This window comes from Acanthochromis polyacanthus, chromosome 19, assembly GCF_021347895.1.
Source record: "Acanthochromis polyacanthus isolate Apoly-LR-REF ecotype Palm Island chromosome 19, KAUST_Apoly_ChrSc, whole genome shotgun sequence".
Classification (NCBI taxonomy): Eukaryota; Metazoa; Chordata; class Actinopteri; family Pomacentridae; genus Acanthochromis; species Acanthochromis polyacanthus.
The window spans coordinates 13,180,224-13,193,099 of NC_067131.1; the positions used below are offsets into that span (position 1 = coordinate 13,180,224).

At 40.6% G+C, this 12,876-nt stretch overlaps 1 protein-coding gene across 1 annotated transcript; it reads right to left on the bottom strand.

Annotated features, from left to right (window-relative positions):
* Positions 1-175: 175 nt before the first annotated feature.
* On the bottom strand, positions 176-8,466 carry tlcd3bb (TLC domain containing 3Bb). Its single transcript, XM_022219047.2, has 7 exons — positions 7,905-8,466; positions 6,376-6,578; positions 5,920-6,003; positions 5,109-5,334; positions 3,422-3,517; positions 2,395-2,504; positions 176-2,272 (listed from the first exon to the last, which is right to left on the bottom strand). The coding sequence occupies exons 2-7, from the start codon at positions 6,498-6,500 to the stop codon at positions 2,005-2,007; spliced, it is 909 nt and encodes a 302-aa protein (XP_022074739.1). The 5' UTR covers positions 6,501-6,578; positions 7,905-8,466; the 3' UTR covers positions 176-2,004.
* Between the last annotated feature and the right edge of the window lie 4,410 nt (positions 8,467-12,876).

The window sequence follows — 12,876 nt, forward strand, 5'->3', positions numbered from 1 at the left end:
AAAGCAGCTTTCTCATACAGGAAGAAGTTAATTCCCAAATGCATAAATTCACACATTCTGGCACCCTATGCTGGCTCTCTTGTAGAAATGTACAAATTTTAGTTATGTTTTTAAAAATGGCAATAAAGAGACTTGAAGCTGAAAAGTAAAAAAAATAAAAAGACTCAAGACAGGCTCAGGACAGAGAAGTATATTTTAGCTAAGTTTGAGTAACAATACAGCCTTCACATAAGGCTCAGAAGCATAGAGTATAATACGTATGCATAAATATGCATTCAAAAACCACAAACCAAATAAATAAATAAATAAATACTTACAAATAAATAACAAGCATTTTGTGGAATATACAGTACATCAGTTGAAATGTTTTTAGTATTGTCAAGAAGCAGTACCTTATGAACTCATGGAACAGGGGAATGGATATTCTGTGTTCAACATGCCCACAGTTGTCCAGATGCTTTGGCACACATTACCCTGTCTTGATGGTTTTTTGAGCTGTTTTAGGTTCATTTTTTCATTTTTTTTCTTTTCTTGACCCATTTCCAGGACAGTGTAGCTGCTTTTAAATGAACATAAAATGATAAAACAAGCTAGTTTGTTCGTAGGAGGTTCATAGAACCAGTGGCTCAAATCAACGGCTCAATGATTGGATCATTTTATACCATGTTAAAAGGTTGAATTCAATGATGGTTTAAAAAAATAACAAAAAAAACTGAGCAACATCAAACGAAGTTGGCGTGGACAAATGTGCTGCACATCAGTCACAAGGGAATGCTTCCCTGCAAGATTAATTTTCTCGTTTGCTTCCCTTCAAACTTCAGCATTGCAAGTCCCCTAACAAAGCTAAAAATACTCAAATCTCAAAGATCCCTTCGTGAAGTGTTCCTGCCAAGCAAATGAATTTTGAGATTTACATCAGCACCAAACTAAAAAAACAAAAAACAGAAACACATGTAAATTCAGCTTAAAGTGACTGCTACTGAGCATCACTTAACTGTATGCAAAAAAAAACCTGTGATACCAGTAAATGGAATGAAGTCATATCTACACTGAAACGAGGATCACTGTTAAAACATTTGGGAGGAGTTTGCACACACTAAGCTGTAAAACTGTGAAATGTCTTCGTCCTAATGCTGAACTGTCATTGTTCAAAATGTCTGTAGAAACATCAGATGTAGAAATGAGAAAAAATCTTAAAAAAAAAAAAAAAATCAACATTGGCCTAATACTGACATGGAAAGGACAATTTTACATCTGCTATGTACAACCGTCACGATTCTGTCCGAGGAAAGCCTCGTCCGTCTTCTTTGAGGATGAAAATAAATAAAAATGTAAAGAATCTGCAAAAAATGGGGTGGGGGGAGGGATAAGGCAGCAGAATACAGTCTTATGAGAAGATTATCTCCCTTCTAAAGATGAGTCAGTCTGCAGGTTGGTTACATTTTGTTAGAGTGACAGTGACTACATAGAGGATACAGATAATAAACACTAACAAGTCAAAATACTGCTTAGCCGGGATTTTTTTTCTTTTTTGAAGGTCTTCTTCATGACTAAACTGAATGAGGCCTTCCATCTACAGCAAACGTACTAACATACAATATAATACATTCCTATTTTCCTGCTCTTCCTATACCGTGAGGCAGAGAGGACTGAATTTGATCTACATGAGGGAAATAGCCACCTATGCTTGCTATACATCCAGGCAAATTCCTCTCAGGTCAGTGCATGTTCCTATCTGTCACAGTGCCCGATGACATCGTAAATACTGAGTGCTCTAAACACTCCGTTTGTTTCCTACAAACTAAAAAGCTAAAGTACTTGAAGGCCAGCCACCAAATCATTTAGCTGTTTGCTGGCCACAAACACTTCAGCAATATTTGAGGCCATCGTCTCGACTTGTTCCAAGTCTCACTTTTTTCACTCATAGCTTTCTTTCCTTTACATACTCATTGGTACATTCGCCTTCCTTCCCTCCCCACCAATCTCCCCTCCACTCCACTCCTCTCAGTGTGTGGCCAGCTCGGGCTCTGTGGAGCGCGTGCTGTAGCCGTTGGCAGGCTGGGGCAGTGCGTTGCCATCCGTCTGGCGCTCCTTCGCAGCGGCCGAGGTCGTGCGCGGCCTCTGAGAGCGGGAGGTGCCCATGAATAGTCGCAGGGCGCCCCTGCAAATTAGGGAGAACCAGTAGAGCTGGGGCGCCATGAGCAGCGCAGCGCCGAGGTTACAGTGCCAGGGCACCGACAGGGGGACCATGTGGAAGGGGATGGATGCGTACCTGGAGACATTAGGGATTTTAAACACATGTTCTGAACCTTTCATCCATAACCCAAGATAAAGTGCATGTTACTGACCCCAGCTCAGCGAGACAGCGGAAGAGAAATGGAAAGAAAGACATACCTTCCATAGACGTAGTAGAGGTAAGGGAAGAGTAGGACTCGACAGATGAAAAAAGTGATCAGCATAAGAGCCCCATTCACTTTGTGCAGGAGTGTGTGTTGCTGTTTGTACTGAGAGCAGAAAAAAAAGAGAGAGGGGGAGAAAGAAAAGCAAGCGGTACAGTTTGGTGAAAGCCGACGATGTTAATCTTCTTTGCCATTGTTATATTGTTAATATTGTTACATGTGTTAAGGCTATCTGGATGAACTGAACAAGTGGTGACGCAGAGCACAGTGTGACATGCTACTGGTGGATTTCTACAGTGTGTGTCACTGCAGCAGCCTGCTTTGACACTCTTATTTGCTTAAAGCTAAAGTTTTCTCTTGAACAGTCGGCCTGCTTCAGTGAGACACACACACACTTCTTCATAAAGGTTTCCCTCTCGCCCATTAACTAGTCTCACATCTCATCAATAAAAGCTCTTTTTTATGTTATTGTTTTTTTTACTCTACAAGAGGGGAGCTCTACGTTTATCAAACGGCCACATGCACTGTTGTCATGGATGGGAGGGGCAGAGTGCTAAGTGACACAGGGTGGAAGGACAGGCTGATATTGTATCTGCTGAATATCCCGGCTAAATACTAGGGGGCTATATTCAGAGGCTAACAGCTGTGGGAGCCTCGGTTGGGGGACGAGCAGGCAGCAGTGGAGGGGCAGCCTTCACCCAGACACTACGACGCTGTACACACAATCCACACAAACTCAAATGCACGGGGATGCAACTCCTACAATGTGTATTCAAGCAAACGGAGTTACCAATTACAGACTGATGTTTCTGACAGTGCTGTTCATGTAAGACACAGCTGACAGGAGCCGAAGGGCATGAACAAGCTGCATGCTGGGAATGACCGAAAATATATTCTCCGATGAATTAAAAGGGAGAGGAAAAAAAAAAAGGAGTGGAGAGTGCAGAAGAACTTTAGTGTGACAGATGCACATGCAACACTGCTGTGAAAATCTTCTGGTCAGCCTCAACCGAGACACTTACCTGGATGAGGATTTTTCCTAAGCAGACAGATGGAGTGCTGAGCTCAGCCATGAACATTATACCCTGGAAATAATCTCCCTTTCCTTGCCGCCAAAACTAAAGAGACAAAAAAAAAGAGGCTTATTATTTGTCTAGAGTGCAATTCTAGCTTTGTACACACCCTTCTATAAGTAAATGCGGAGCTGGAGTCAACAAGTAAAAGATTTTGAAGACATGATCTGTTTTCTCCAAAACATGTGGATGGCTTTTGAATGAGTGCCTTTTATATGGCATCAAGTGGGAGGTTCTCCTTGAAAAACATGGAAGCATGCGTTTAAAACTTCTCGAAAAATGGATGACCGCTATAATTAGTTAACATAAAAATGAAATTAAATCATTATATCAGTTCATACATGCCAATAAAGCTGCACTGATTAGTCAATTAATTTATCAACAGAGAATGAAGTAGCACCTGTTTTAATAAGCAGTTCATTTCAAAATGCTTTCATTCTCTTCGTCTTAACAGTAAAATAAAGAGAATATCTTGCAGTTTAAATGAGCTGTAGCCCTAATAATGGAACTATAATTTATATTGTAGCTTTTAAAATACATTTTTATGTATCATTAGAAAACATCTACAGCACAAGGCTAATATATACAAGCTGTTACAGGGTTTCTGCAGGAATCAGCCAGTCAAATTTAATGCTTTTTAATGCCATTTTAATGTTATACTGGAAAAGTTTTAATGCCATGACCGAGAACTCAACAAATTACAAGGGTTTTCTTTTTCGTAAAAGACGATTTTTTTATATGAAAACTGTCCCTACATTTCACTACTTCTGAATCCGGAAACCACCCCTGACCACCCACAGGCTGTAGTCATTCTCTGAAATCCACGTTTTCTAGTCATTTTTGCTGGAATTTGCATTTCCCCATGTCCTAGCTCTCCTCCACCTGGTCCAGCCTGCCGGCCACTTTCCAAACATGCAGTTTTTGGCAACTGTAGCCGACTGGCCGAAACAATTCTCGCAATGCTTCGGCATGTTTATGCAGATGCGCATATCTGATGAATCACAGTCTATAATTCTATATTATTGTTATCATATGAATTTTATGTGTATTTTTTATGAATTTTATGTGTTTTTAATGTAATATTTGTATTGTATTCTATATTGTATGCCATCTTTATGACTGCAATATTTTTATTATCTGTCAGTGTTATGTATTTTTATTGTGAAAAGGACTGCAGATGGAAATTAGCTCTGTGCTAAATCTGGTGCAGGCATCTTTTAAATGTTACTACACATTGTCCTTTTAAATAAACTAAACTAAATCAAATATCTTTCTTGAAAACTTCAGAAAGAATTGCCACTGAGAATCAAATTTAATGATTTTTAATGCCATTTAAGGCCTTAATTGTCCCAAAATCAATTTCATGACTTAATGCTTTTTAATGCCCTGCAGAAACCCTGTGTTAAAAATCTAGTTGTGAATTTAATTTCTGAACTTTTAAGATGATGTTGCACCACTCAATTTTCTTTCATATGACATGCTGCGCATTTAGTTTGTCTGGATTTTGTTTAGTTTTTCCCACAGAAATGACAAAAATACCAAAATGCAAGGAGCTGCTCATAGAAATGTCAATACTACATTTTACTCATCTCACTCACATTTCAGCTCAACAGAAAGAGTAATGTACGACAGTTACCACAGAGACAGGGAAGCAGACGGTGACCATGACAACATGGTGCAGCACCATGAGGAACTCGCGGCGCAAGTAGCTGGTCAGCGCTGAGCTCATGTTCTGGGGCGCCGCCGAGGCCTCCTCATGCCCTTTGACCCGTAGCTTGTACCAGTAGCACATGAACATTGCGTAGATGTCGTACACGAAGTAGGGAACGGCAAACATGATGTAAGTGCTAGTGAGCCAGTGCCTGCGTAGAAAGAAAGAGAAGCTGGTTTTAAGAATGAGAAAGGGAATAGGGAATAGATTTTAATTAAACAGCCCGAGAAGAACGTACTCAAACAGAGCTTCGTTAACAGCCAGAACACAACTTTGCCTGCCAAGTTGCGGCTAGAACTCAATATGCTATACAGTATCTATAAAATCCAGTGCAGTGACAACCCCAATAAAGAACAGCTTGTCCCTGCTGCAATCCAGAAAAATCTGAATGGAACCTAATTCACCTCAACCACCATCTAAAATAAAGAGATTAAATGCTCGGGGGCAGTTTTAAGAAGAAGAAAAACTTAAGGGAGAGGTGAATTAAAACCTACTTATCCACTCTTACAAAGCCCCTGATATTTAAGTCTATGTGTCAAGGCATCAGTGTCAAATTTATATTTCTTTTCGCATTTAAATTTAGCAGGACAAGAAATCCAAATACTAAAGTGCACTTGCATGGTGCATCACATGACCTAGAAATTACAAGTCACGTTACTCGTTATATAAATTATAAGACAGGACAGGCTGGTCTAATTACAAAGAATATATTCAAATGGCACATTTCTGGACTTACTGGTCCTCGATGATGTCTTCACAGGAGGAAGCAATGATGTAGCCAGCTGAGGAAGCCATGACTGCCTGAACTGAAGACACCAATCTGGGAGGAAAGAATGACAAGTCCTCAACAAATAACTCATTAGACAAAAAGTTTAGACTGTTTTGCTGAAAAACTGTAAAAAAAAAAAAAAAAAAAGGCAGCGCCCTAGGGACTTTACACACAAGTAGTACAGCTGGAAATACTTAAAAATGGCATAGCTGCAGCCACGACAACCTCATATAGTTCGGAGTCATGCAATAAACTGCATATGAGTTCAAGTCTAAGACAACTTGGAAGGCACTACAGTAAAAGCATCACTTTTGTACTTGAATTTTTAGGCTCACCCTGACAAAACAAAACAAATAGTGTAAGTATTGAGATGTACATGACAGGTCTGCATGCAGAAAATTATCCATTTTTAGAGGGTCTAACCTGGCGGATACAATGACTGCATCCCCTTCGCTCCATCTCAGCGCCGGGATGGACTTCAGGCATTGTTTGGACAGCAGGAAAAGGCCTGGAAAGAACATAGACCCAGCAGCTAGGATGGTCAGCATGGTCCCTGGCGATCTGTCTGAGAGGCAAAAAGTTCAGCAGGCAATCTGGTCCTTGAGATCCGTCACTCTCTCCCCTCTCTGAAAAACAGAAAACATCACAGAGTGAGTAACAGTTTTACATTGCTCTCACATCTGGGAACTCCCCTGTGCATGCGTTTGGCTGCACTTACTGAGATAACAACAGTATCAAAGTCCAACATATGTGGCCAGCATATGTGGCAGTGTCTAGAGGTACAGACAGAAACAACGTGGAAAACAGGTTTATGTTAAGGTGAAAGAGGACAGTGCAATGGACTGAAAGCAGGCTGACTATGTAATTGCTGAGTACAGTGCTGGGGGTAGAATATCAGATTGAAGGCTCTTTTGTGCAGCATGCTGCCCCATGCATCTGATGACATTGTATGCGTTATCCACGTTCCCATTTATTCCTAGGACAACCATGTGGTCCTACCATGCGGTTTTGCAGTTTGCTCACACTAGACTAGCTGACTCATTAAAAAGTTGAAGTCCATTAGCAAAATACGCATTGCGCTATTTTAAAATCCCGAACGTCGAAAATATCGACATTGCACGGGGCTGCTAGTGCTTCTGGTTGCTGTAAACAGCGTTACCTCTCTTGGAAACGCTTTGCTGGTTATGCTTTGGTGGGCAGCTAACCGAAGAAGCTAATTGAGGACTGCTGTAGGCTGATATATAATTAAGCTGTTCAGGTAACGTCAGCCAAAACTAAGAATTGTAACGTTAGCAAGTCTGGCTAAATTGCGCAATGAGAAGTCCTGAGAACGCACATGTCAAATGCACTTGAACTAACGCTAACTTAGCTATACAGTACGCTTTCCATCAAATACACCAGCTAGTTAAGCTAACTAATACAGGAAAGCTACAAGTAAGTTAACGCAAAAATTAGCGGACTCTGTCGTTTTGTTTTGTGGGGTAGAAAAAAATGGGGCATCCAGAATATAAGTATGCAAGCTCAGTTAGCAAAACCTTATTGCTCTCATTAAATGCCATCCCTCGCCTTGGTGGGCATGACCAACTGTCTGCGCTGCTGAATCTCCTGCTAACAATGACGCTAAGAACGTTAGCTAACCATTAGCATCTCTCCGAAACGTAGCCACGGCAGGTAGTCACCGCTGGCTTAGTTAGCAACCTTTCCGTTAAAACCAAATTCAAATAACTACAGTTAGCAAGATGTTAACACATAAACACTACGGCTAACAACTGAATGTGTCTGTATACACGTTTTGCTGTCCATTCATGAAGACGTTAAACTGTTTTGTTAGCTTGTCATTTGTTTGTAGCAGTAGCGGCTAAGCTAACCGACCCCCGTCAACGCTAACCATGGCTAACAGATAGGAGTTTACACATGTTCAGAGTACATGGAAAATCTTATGCATCATTTACACGGTGACTCTGCGGAGTCCGGTCAGCGGCCAGTCGAAAGTCGTGTCCTGCAGAAAGCGTTTAGAGATATCCCAGGGGTCTCCGCCTCGATGATCCGCATGTTTATGTGGCCACTTCAATGTCTGAAGGGTAGCAGCAGCGAGCTAACGCTAGCTTGCAGCAACTTAGATCAAAATCAGTGCGAGGGCAGCTCACTGAGAGCATTGGTGACTAGCGTGCGATGTAGCCCGCTGAAGCAAATAGAGTGTTCTAATTAATACAAGCTGCACCGACGTGAAGACAACGAGACGATGTGGTCCAGGTGTCAAGGTAACGCTAGCTGCCTCCTGTCCGCTATGTCATGTCATCCACAGCAGAGCAGGGATGCCGCTGCCTCAGCCTCCCAGATGCAACGTTGACTCAACACTGAGGACTGCTGCGCCAGCTAGTTCCTACAGGTCCAGGCAGCAGCAGCTCATGTCATGACGAGAAATCTGCACCAGTCACAGCGCTGCATTTTTTTGGGGAAAATTGTAAATTGTTGTTTTGTATGCAGGGAAACGCTGAATGGATCCCACACAAGGAGGCCATCTATTCCTGCAATATCCAGTCTGTCCACTCAGAAAAAAAACAGTATTTTATTTGAACACAGCATTTATGTATTTAATTCAGAAAATCATTACAGATGTGAGAGTAATTAAAATGCCTGCTCTGTAAGGTTGTTTGTGCCAGTAAAACTTAAAGAAGTCATATGATATTCACACTGAGCAGCAATACACAGATCAATGAACAGGATCTTAACTGCACCTTATCAGACATGGTATGTTTACATGGTGCTGCAGTTTGACATGTAGGCCTGCAGATAACAGGACAATCAATGAAACTTTGCTCTGGCTTTGCAGTGATAATCTAATGTTGCCTTTCACAGTGAAACTAACACAGGCTTGAACTGTTTTAATGTAGAAATCCAGACCTTCAGTCAGAACAGTTTCTTCTTTTAGTGAGCAATGATACATCATTTATGAATCATCCACAATCCATCCTATGACCATGTGTAGTAGTTTATAGTTTATGCAGGTCAGTGATAGTAACACGCATACAGAGCTTAAATGGGCGACAATTGTAGGTGATATGAATGCAAATAAATAAACTTAGAGATATATATGCAGTTCAGTTGAATTCAGTTTAATTTATATAGCAACAATTTGCAACATAAGCGACTTTAAGAAGGCCTTGCAAAATTTGCGAGAAACCGAAGAAATCTGAAGATTCACTTTAAAGAAGTTCTTGGGCAACAGAAAGAAACCTTCAGAATCAGAGTCAGGGAAGGCGGCGGTCTGCCTCGACTGATTAGGGTGAGACAAAACAAGGGTCGCAGACAGAAAACACACAACTGATGCATAGGAGAACGATACACACTGGAGAGATCCATAGCTGCAGATCAGAAACTTGTAGCTCCACAGAGGTGCCTGAGAGGACAAAGCATGTAAAAAGCAAGTGTTTATTAGGGTTATATACTACATAACCAATAATAAATTATACAGGATAGAAGAAAAACAAATTCTCATAACAGTTTTTTCTACAGCTTGGCATTTCGAAAGTTGTTGTTATTAATGGTTTAAAATTGACGTTTGCTACCCATTAATAAAACACTTGGTTAAAAACCTCTAATAAATTAGCATTATCAGACTTGGAAAGATGTAGCATATGAAATGCCTTGTAAAAAATATTTTAAACTATTGAAGCAAAGCAAAGATTTCAAAGAATTAACTCTCAGCCTCGTCCACTGTAAACCAGTTTATGACGACCAAAGACTTTAGAGATTCTACAAAAACTTCAAACAGTAAAGTTTGAACATTTGTTAAGTGCAGTGCAGAAGTTGAACCAGCATTCAGTAAGACAAAATCCATCCATCCATCTGTTATCTATACAGCGCTCAATCCTCATTAGGGTTGCATGGGAGCTGGGATATATCTCAGCTGACTTAGGGTGAAGGCAGGAGACACCCTGGACAGGTCACCAGTCTACCACAGGGCTACACATAGAGACAAACAATCACACTCACATTCACACATACGGACAATTTAGAATCACCAATTAACCTCAGCATGTTTTTGGACTGGGAGGAAGTCAGAGAACCCAGACATGCAAAGGGAGAACATACAAATTCTATGCAGAAAGATCCGGTAAGGCGGGGATACAAACCGGGGATCTTCTAGCTGCAAGGCAAAAGTGCTAACCACAGGAAGACAAAATAACTATGTGAAATGTTGTAGTTGCGGTCACCAGAGATACAGCTCTGATTGGAATAGGAGCAGCCTTGTCTGGAGGGTAAAAACATTTGTCTTAAAATTCCAAAGAGACTAGAATACACTGAACTTTGTAACACAAATGTTTAGCTGATTTTGGTGCAGCTATATCACCTAAAACTGTATCAGTCACTTAAATTTTAGCTGAGGGTTTCCTGTATTTTCCACAATTGCTGTAAAAAAACGTGAAAAATGTGTGTAAACCTGTTTTCAGCTTTTGCTACAGTAGATTGTGGAGTCAAGGACCAGCAGGAGAGATGTGTCCTTCATCAAATGCATACCATGTGTTTTCTGTGACATGCGTGTCGCAGCCTCAAAGTAATTCAATCAGGTTTTGCTACTCAGTCAACATTTTCTGAACAGCAAATCTGCATCAATCAACCTTTATCTGACATTTCCTGTGTGTACATTCACTAACTTTAGTGCCGTTTTTGGATTTTTGTATGTATTTATTTTAGTATTTCCTGAAATCCTGTCACATAGAAAATGTCATTTTAGATCTATATAAAATAAGCTTAAATAATCCTTTATCAATCCGACATCATGAAAAGTAGCATTGTTCAAATATTGAATATCAGTAAAAAATAAATAAATGAAAAAATATCAAGAAGTTTGCATCAGTAATTTTGCTATTGTACATATTCTTCTACATGCAGAAAATCTAGATATTTCACAGATATTTCTGAATGTAGAAAATGATGATATCACACAGGGTTATTCTTTAAATAATAAAAAACACACTGATACTGCATATTGAGACTTTTTTCCAGCCTTCGTGAAAGCCGAGCAGTAAATGTTCTGATAGAAACATGAAGCTGTTTTTTCAGTGAAGCTGCACATTTCTGCTTGTTGCTGCGTGATCCAGCATTCTTTGTTTGTGTCATATGTAGAAGCTGGGGTGTGGCAGAGTAACACAGAGCAAAAATAGTGTCCTAAACCCAACCAGATTTTCCACCTTGTATTTAAATGCCTCCACCAACTTATCAAGTTGCAATTTCCATCCAGACTTGATCTTTGACCTTTCTGATAGAAAGTGTCACCACTTATCTGTTTAACCGTGTTTTATCCAGACATTTGTGTGAAAATGTGCCATCATTAGCATGTGACTTCTTGAGTTATGGCCAGAAATGTGGTTTTTAACTATCCAGTTCTAAACAGTTCATTCCTGAGCCTGAGTGAAAGTTTGTTCCCAATTTAAAGAAAATATCTCCAGATGTTCAAGAGTTACTGCAAGAAAAAGAAGGATGACAAGCTGAATGCATTCCCTATCAGGCACAATATGACCACATGCCTAACATTGTGTTGGTCCCTTTATGCTGCTAAAACTCCTCTGACCCAGTGGGGCATGGACACAGAACCTCTGATGATGTCATGTGGCACCGGGATTGTGGCAGTGAATTCTGCTGGTCCTGTGGGTTGCAGGGTTGTACCTACCTAGATCAGGCTTATCCTGGAACATCCCACAGATGCTCAATAAGATTTGGATCTGGGGAGTGTGGAACCCCGGTGAACACTTTCACTTTGTCATGATCTTCGGGTCACTCCTGAGCAGTTTTTGCGGTGAGTCGTGGATGACAACCGGCATCAAGAACTGCTGTTGCCATGGGGGTTGTTTGACTTGCACTGCTTAGGTGGGTGGTACATGTCAAACATCCAAATGAATGTCAGGACTCAAAGTTTGCCAGCAGAACGTTGCATTATACCAAGAAGATTAATGTCAGTGGTCATAATGTTGTGGCTGATCGGTGTAATGCCTTTGGTCACAGCTGTCACCAGTTTGGAAGAATAAAAACATCTTGCAGGAGGCAACTGACAAGACTAATTTACACCGACAGCAAGCATTGTAGGGAAATGAGAGCAAACATTTGATTCTAATGCTGTCAGGAGTGTGATGTGTATCTGTTATAAAATGTGATTTGTCACTAAAAGCAGAAGAAAATGTATTGCTCTGCTTTAAGAGCTCTAATTTTCTTCATTTGTGGCATACGACTAGTGACATATAACACACTGAGTTCTCACTAATAACAGCAGGCAGTGAGCTGATCATTTATTAATGCTGGGCAGCAGGGATTCATGATAATAAATAAACCATCATGAGTAATGCATTACTCAAGCATGTGTTTGTATTATAAAGTGTGCACTGATGACAGTTAAAGATATGCTCTTACCTTGCTAACATGTTCTAACGGCGTTTTTTTAAATTGGTTTTCAGACATCACATGAGCAAAATACACTCAACAAAAATATAAACACAACACTTTTGTTTTTGCTCCCATTTTTTATGAGATGAACTCAAAGATCTAAAACTTTTTCCACGTACACAATATCACCATTTCTCTCAAATATTGTTCACAAATCTGTCTAAATCTGTGATAGTGAGCACCTCTCCTTTGCTGAGATAATCCATCCCACCTCACAGGTGTGCCATATCAAGATGCTGATTAGACACCATGATTAGTGCACAGGTGTGCCTTAGACTGCCCACAATAAAAGGCCAGTTTCTCAGTTTGTCCAGAAATTCTTTGGTTATGCAAACCCGTTGTTTCAGCAGCTGTCAGAGTGGCTGGTCTCAGACGATCTTGGAGGTGAACATGCTGGATGTGGAGGTCCTGGGCTGGTGTGGTTACATGTGGTCCGCGGTTGTGAGGCTGGTTGGATGTACTGCCAAATTCTCTGAAACGCCT

Coding starts and splice junctions, on each gene's coding strand:
- tlcd3bb (XM_022219047.2), bottom strand. CDS start 6,500: ATGCTGACCATCCTAGCTGCTGGGTCTATGTTCTTTCCAGGCCTTTTC. Junction 3,518..5,108: donor TCTGCTTCCCTGTCTCTGTG/GTAACTGTCGTA, acceptor TTGTCTCTTTAG/TTTTGGCGGCAAGGAAAGGG. Junction 2,505..3,421: donor TAGGAAAAATCCTCATCCAG/GTAAGTGTCTCG, acceptor TTCTGCTCTCAG/TACAAACAGCAACACACACT.